The sequence below is a fragment of the Apis dorsata genome, unplaced genomic scaffold (genome assembly GCF_000469605.1).
Source record: "Apis dorsata unplaced genomic scaffold, Apis dorsata 1.3 scaffold_991, whole genome shotgun sequence".
Taxonomy (NCBI): Eukaryota; Metazoa; Arthropoda; class Insecta; order Hymenoptera; family Apidae; genus Apis; species Apis dorsata.
In genome coordinates this window covers 76,608-82,574 of record NW_006264094.1, presented here as the reverse complement: position 1 = coordinate 82,574, position 5,967 = coordinate 76,608, and the positions used below count along the sequence as shown (strand labels likewise).

Below are 5,967 nucleotides of genomic sequence, written 5' to 3'. Positions count from 1 at the left end.
AAAAAAAAAAAAAAAAAAAAAAATCGATCGTTCCGATTACTTGATTCGCTTCGATTAATCTAAATCACGATCAAATGGCAATTACAGTATCAACCGCGTCGACGGAAACCAAAATCGGAGGAGCAAATGGGCATCGTGATGCATCGGACCGCCTTATCCTCCCCCGCCACGTCTCTAGATTCTACCAACTCGTCCGAATGCGCTTATCCTCGTCTATATACAGATACAGGCATCAAAATGTACGAGAGGCCGACTTATCACGACAACAAAATCAATTACGACGTTTCGAGATCATCAAGTTGGTCGAACGACACGAGCAAATATCCGGCCGATCATTCGATCGTAGAAAGTAAATCGTACGAGGGTGGGAGATACGAATCGAACATGGCCAAGAGTTGCTACGTGGACGCAAAGTGCTACGAGACGGTCAAATATCATCACGAGGTATCCGCCGCCGCCGCCGTCAAGTATCACGAAGCGATTCCAAAATATTCGGAATTGCAAACGAAACCTTACGATCTACCAAAATATCCCGAGAATCCCTTAAAATATCCCGCTGACGTTACCAGCCCGAGTAAATCGTACGCGTGCGTACATGGCCATTACTCCGCTCCCGAGGGATACACGGTGCACGAAGAAAATGAATATCAAACGCAGGGAGTCTCGACCCATTCTTTTTATCCGTATATTTCCGCATCCATGACGCAACCACCTTATTACATGGGCCCACGATAAATCTGGAACTAACATCGGGAATGGATAGCCCGTTGTCCGGGCCGTTGATAGTCGGTTGAAACCGCTTAGCAATGTTTACTTTCTTTCTTTCTTTCTTTCTTTCTTTCTTTCTTTCTTTCTTTCCTATTTATTCTTTGACAATAAACTTTAAACAACCAAATAAATAAACGATTATTCCGTTAATACATCTACTTCGACAATCAACAATCATTTCCTCTATCTAGTTTGATTAATATTATAATTTACTATATATTTATCTCTTTTTATTATACATCATCGCAACCATCGCATGATACAAATTATCCTTCATCGTATTCTTCGAAACGAGAATACGCTCGTACGTTTTTATACATATATATCATGAAACCTAAAAGTAAGTATTTTTATAAATAAATATTCTATTAGAGAGAGAAGAAAAAACAAAAAACAAAAAATAAAATCAAATTGTGCGCTATATCTTCTCGACGACGAACCTCACACAGTTCGATAAACAAAAGTTCGCTTTAACGTACAATTTTTTTTTTCAATAATTCTTAATCACGAAAATAAATAATCAACAACGAATCAACGTATGTACAAAATATCAATCAATAATTCCGAAGAAAAAGAAATAAAGAGAAGGCGCGGAGAGGGAGAGGGAGAGGGAGAGGGAGAGGGAGAAAAAGAATAAGGATAAAAGATGCCATCTCTCGAATGGATGCAATCATACCTACATATCTGATTCAAACGCGATATTATACGTCGTTGTAAACATCGCGATTTATCACAGCGGCTAATTCTTTTATTTGATCTCTATTGGCGTGCATAAACGCTTTAGTGGTCCATATCATGTCGGCCAAAATTTCGTCGCTTTTCTCATCCATGTTTATATCCTGAGATAGTTGCGGATTAAATCTGTAATAAGGTACGCCGATCATAGAGCACCAATTCCTTGCGCGATCAACGATCCTTCCATCGCTCGCGGTTGCTTGATCCACCAGCAATACCGCGAGAACCGATATTCCCATCGCAAACTTTGCGGTAGACCATAAACTTTCGGGAAGAAATATGTCGATATCTTTCAATGGACTGGTAGGTATCAAACCAGTGCCAAGAGAAACAACCAAAGACAGGGGGATTACTTCTTGTTCGCGTCCAGAGGCCTTTAAAGCGAGATTGTATTCGTGAATTTCAGTTATAGCGTCCAAAGTCGGATTATTCGCTATTAAACCACCGTCGAGAAATTTACCGAATGCTCGAAAATACGATGGAGCCGCCCCGGTTGCTCTCGCAGCATGCCAAAGCAATTGTTCATTCGGTGGCACGGGAGAAGCAGATGTCGAATTCTCTGGAATTTCAAGTAAAGCACTCGGTGCATCGTAATTGCGAAACAAATACAAGTCGACGGGTTTTTTGTCAGCTAACACACTGGTAATCATTATCTTGGGCTTCTCGATATCCGACATCACGGTATTAGCGCCCAGACTATCTTTCAATACTTTCTCTAAACCTTCGCTATTATATGGACGCATACCAACGAAAGCTTCCTCTTTTATACGAAAATACAACGCTTGACATTCTCGCAAAGACTTGCCGGCTGCCAAACCAAGGGCTAAGATTCCACCGGTCGAAGTGCCCGCGATCCAATCGAAACATTCGATGATAGGTTTCTTCAAGATCGATTCGATCTCCAACAATGTTTGCACGAGAACCAAACCGCGAATCCCTCCCCCATCCAAACAAAGAAGTCGACCACCTTTTATCTTCTTGTTTTCTTGCGTAGCCATTTTATCCATCCCGGAAACATGAAGCATTTGATCCAATATAGTACGCGGTATAGCTTTTGGCGGTTGTTGCGGTGCAATACCGTTAAAGTTTTCGTTATACTTGCAGCCCAGGTTACAATTAATCATATCCGGTGGACAACGTTGGGCTCCCACCGCATCTAGAATATACAAAATCTTTTGACCCTCGTTGTTATCGATATTTATGCGATGTCGTGGCGTTTCCGACTTCCAATTTCTAGCATCGATATCCGCTCCGAATCCTATCAGAGTTTGCACAATGGCCGCTGTACCTTCAGAAACTGCCAAATGCAATGGAGTGTTACCATCCTTGTCGACGATATTCACAGAACACATGTGACTCAATAGAGCCACCACGCATGGTAATCGTTTTCTCATCGCCATAATGTGCAACGCCGTACGGCCATCGAAATTCAAAGCATCTATATCGCAATTACTTTCTATCAGGGCGTTAATCACCTCTCTGCTTAGCGACCAGTGCAACGGCGTGCCACCAAATCTCATATCTTCGGCATGAAGAACATTTGGTTGACTGTGAAGAAAATCTCCCACGTAACCGGGGCTCGAAGGTTGACCCTCGGAAGCAGGTATGTTCACATCTGCTCCGATTAAAAGAAGAGCTTTAACGCATTCAGGCTTGTTGTTTAAACACGCGACATGCATCGGCGTATGCCCATTACTGTTACGACTGTTTAAACTATTGGGAAGATCACCTCCAAGGGCTAAAATTATTTCTTTAGTGGATGTGGCTGCATAATGATACACGGTATTCGCGTTAAAATCCAAATGTTCCAATGAACTTTTAGCTTCTATCAACATTTGGACCGTACGTAGATTATTCGTTTGCACCGCAACTTGTAAAGGAGATACACCTGTTTCCACATCTCCGCTATTTAACTGACTATTCACATCTGCATGAGCAAATGCATTGTAGAGAGCAAAGTGAGCTGCCAAATGTGCCAGAGTCCACGTAGGATGTTCCATTAAAGTATCGCACAACTTTTGTATCTTATTCACATTACACATCTGTATGATAAAAACAATGCTAATTATAATATAATTATATAATATTATAATATATATTATAATATAAATTATAATATAATAATCATAATTTCTATCCGTATATATATAGATACAACAAAAATTCTTAAAATCTTCACCAAAAGAAAAATTACCTCGCGACAAATTTGAACAAGTACCGGAACCTTGTCTTTATACACGAGAAAATGTATTTCGGTTTCCTTCTTTTCTTCCGATCTGTACAAACTGAAAACATTGTATTAATAAATTTTATTATCACACATATAAAAATATAATAACAAAGATATACGAATATGCGAAGATATCTACTTACCTATATGCTTGATGCAATGTTTCCGTACAAGGTCTATGAAGAACAATTTCATATTTTTTTTCATTTTTTTCTCCTGGACCATAAAGTACGATACCATCTTCGCGACATTCAATATGTCGATTACTATAATTCTCAGGCTTAACCTCTTGGACTATACTCGGTGGTACATCCGTGTATACCATCCGAAGGACATTACTAGCGATTGTTCCAAGCCAAGTCATGATGTGCACAATTGATGAACAATTTATAGGTTATAAATCAATACTGTCACCACGCCTTTTTTTAATCGACGAATATCTATTTAAATAAATTAACGAATTATATATACAAAATTCCATTAATTATTTCAATCTAAATCATTATATTATAACATATCAAGAATAGATATTGCACAAAAATAAATGTAGAAAAAACCTTGTAACAGACAACCTTACACCGATTCAACTGTCAAGCATAAGAACGATGTAAACAAAAAAGTTTTCAACATAGTAGTACAACATATTGTATACATAAGTACATATATACATATATATATATATACTTTACTACGTATTTATTTTATATATAAGGTATGTACGTTCTTTGTACGTTCGTACGTCACGTCCAAAAGATATAGAAAAAAATACGAATAATAACATTATAATCACGATAATGATTCTATTAAATAAGATAATATCTTATTATTATAATTATTAAGCATAATTATCAAAATATATATTATTCACTATTTTTTTTATTTCGTTTTATTTCTATTATTTTACGAATAGAATTAGCATACTTTAAATTTTTTGATACGATACATTTGAAAAGTATATAAGTATATAAGATTGTATAATGCATATGCGCGCGCGCGCGCGCACGTATATTTAAACATGTAATAATATATATAAAACAATAAAAAGTTTAATTTCACGTTCGCGTTATTAAATATATATATATATACATATATATATATGTATATATATATATATATATGTTTTGATGTTTATTAACCTTAGCGTTTATACGCAATCGTATACGTATCGTTGACAGTATATTATCGGTATATATTATACGCAATGCCATTGTTTTCGAACAAGTTTTCTCCTAAAAAGACTCCTACAAGAAAAGTGGGAGTTTTTTTAGCGAACAAGAATTTCAGTCCAAAACGTATAGAAAAAGAACTCGGTCCTAATATTGGTCCTATACGTTTAAAATTGGGAGATCAAGAAACTGTTTTCGAATCTGGTTCATGGATTCCAGGCAAGTTTTGCATTGACATTTTTATATTATTTTGTTAATATCATATAAGAAATTATATTAATATAAGAAATTTACACAATTTCAGAATCAGGCAAAATCGGAGGCACATATAAAGAAAATGAAAAATTAAAAAAGGAAATAAAGAGATTGGAAGATGAAAATAATTTATTGAAATTAAAATTTGAAGTACTTCTTGATATGGTTATTATCTTATTTTTCTCAAAATATGTAACATCTAATAAATCATTTAACGCCGTGTTTATTTNNTATTTTTTCTTTTTTTTTGTATCAAAATTACAGTCTTTTTTTAATTTTTTTTTTTTTTTATTTTTTTTCACAGTTAACACAAACAACAGCAGAATGTCATTCGCAGAAGGAACAACTAAACGAATTGAAACAGATGTTACCATATGATAAAAGCAGAGACGAAGATACTTGATATGAAGATACAAGATCATGATTCATTCTTTTTTCATGTCATATTAAATTTTGGATTTAATTAAATTATTGTTAATAAAAACTATTAATAAAAAATGTTTTATATATATAATATATAATAATAATAATAATGACAATAATGATAATATTATTAAATTCTTAAATATGACAATAATGATATTTATTGAAAAATAGGATAGGAAAAAAATTGAAAGGAAAAAGAAGGAAGCAAAATCGGATCAATTTTATCATAAAATTCAGAAAATAGTCAAATCGAATTGAAAAATAATTGTTACTTAACTTTTATAATTTTATTAACATTCTCCTTTATTAATCCATTACGTTCTCAGGACAAGCTCTTCTTGTATGTCCTAAACATAATAATATGATAAAAATTAAAAAAAAAAAAAA

At 34.8% G+C, this 5,967-nt stretch overlaps 4 protein-coding genes across 6 annotated transcripts in view; 2 read left to right on the top strand and 2 right to left on the bottom strand.

The window, feature by feature from the left end:
- LOC102678948 (transcription factor Sox-8-like) overlaps positions 1-918 on the top strand; it is a 4,857-nt gene extending 3,939 nt beyond the window's left edge. Inside the window, exon 4 of the mRNA XM_006624111.2 lies at positions 72-918. Within this exon, the coding sequence (XP_006624174.1) occupies positions 72-735 (664 nt within the window). The 3' untranslated portion in view covers positions 736-918. The remainder of the gene's footprint in view (positions 1-71) is intronic.
- Positions 919-988: 70 nt separating this feature from the next.
- LOC102678822 (85/88 kDa calcium-independent phospholipase A2) lies at positions 989-4,433 on the bottom strand. Of its 3 annotated transcripts, none has more exons than XM_031514392.1 (4): positions 4,311-4,433; positions 3,877-4,173; positions 3,698-3,788; positions 989-3,545 (listed from the first exon to the last, which is right to left on the bottom strand). In XM_031514392.1, exons 2-4 carry the CDS (start codon positions 4,095-4,097, stop codon positions 1,470-1,472), a joined length of 2,388 nt encoding a protein of 795 aa, XP_031370252.1. In that variant the 5' UTR covers positions 4,098-4,173; positions 4,311-4,433; the 3' UTR covers positions 989-1,469. The 3 variants fall into 3 exon arrangements, with proteins under 3 accessions (XP_031370252.1, XP_031370253.1, XP_006624173.1); XM_031514393.1 differs by having other exon boundaries at positions 4,291-4,416; XM_006624110.2 differs by having other exon boundaries at positions 3,877-4,374.
- A 403-nt stretch (positions 4,434-4,836) lies between these two features.
- LOC102676350 (protein chibby homolog 1) lies at positions 4,837-5,617 on the top strand. The gene is made up of 3 exons (XM_006624089.2): positions 4,837-5,118; positions 5,204-5,319; positions 5,459-5,617. The coding sequence occupies exons 1-3, from the start codon at positions 4,935-4,937 to the stop codon at positions 5,555-5,557; spliced, it is 399 nt and encodes a 132-aa protein (XP_006624152.1). The 5' UTR covers positions 4,837-4,934; the 3' UTR covers positions 5,558-5,617.
- Positions 5,618-5,852: 235 nt separating this feature from the next.
- Positions 5,853-5,967, bottom strand: part of LOC102677080 (DNA topoisomerase 3-alpha) — a 4,779-nt gene continuing 4,664 nt past the window's right edge. The window contains exon 11 of the mRNA XM_031514391.1: positions 5,853-5,927. Coding sequence (XP_031370251.1) covers positions 5,887-5,927 — 41 coding nt within the window. The 3' untranslated portion in view covers positions 5,853-5,886. The remainder of the gene's footprint in view (positions 5,928-5,967) is intronic.

What these genes read in the sequence shown, in the direction of transcription:
- LOC102678822 (XM_031514392.1), bottom strand. Translation starts at nt 4,097, where the DNA reads ATGACTTGGCTTGGAACAATCGCTAGTAATGTCCTTCGGATGGTATAC. An exon ending in ACATTGCATCAAGCATATAG is followed by an intron (nt 3,789 to 3,876) that starts GTAAGTAGATAT and finishes CAATGTTTTCAG; the next exon opens with TTTGTACAGATCGGAAGAAA. An exon ending in TTGTTCAAATTTGTCGCGAG is followed by an intron (nt 3,546 to 3,697) that starts GTAATTTTTCTT and finishes TTTATCATACAG; the next exon opens with ATGTGTAATGTGAATAAGAT.
- LOC102676350 (XM_006624089.2), top strand. Translation starts at nt 4,935, where the DNA reads ATGCCATTGTTTTCGAACAAGTTTTCTCCTAAAAAGACTCCTACAAGA. An exon ending in ATCTGGTTCATGGATTCCAG is followed by an intron (nt 5,119 to 5,203) that starts GCAAGTTTTGCA and finishes ACACAATTTCAG; the next exon opens with AATCAGGCAAAATCGGAGGC. An exon ending in TTGAAGTACTTCTTGATATG is followed by an intron (nt 5,320 to 5,458) that starts GTTATTATCTTA and finishes TTTTTTTCACAG; the next exon opens with TTAACACAAACAACAGCAGA.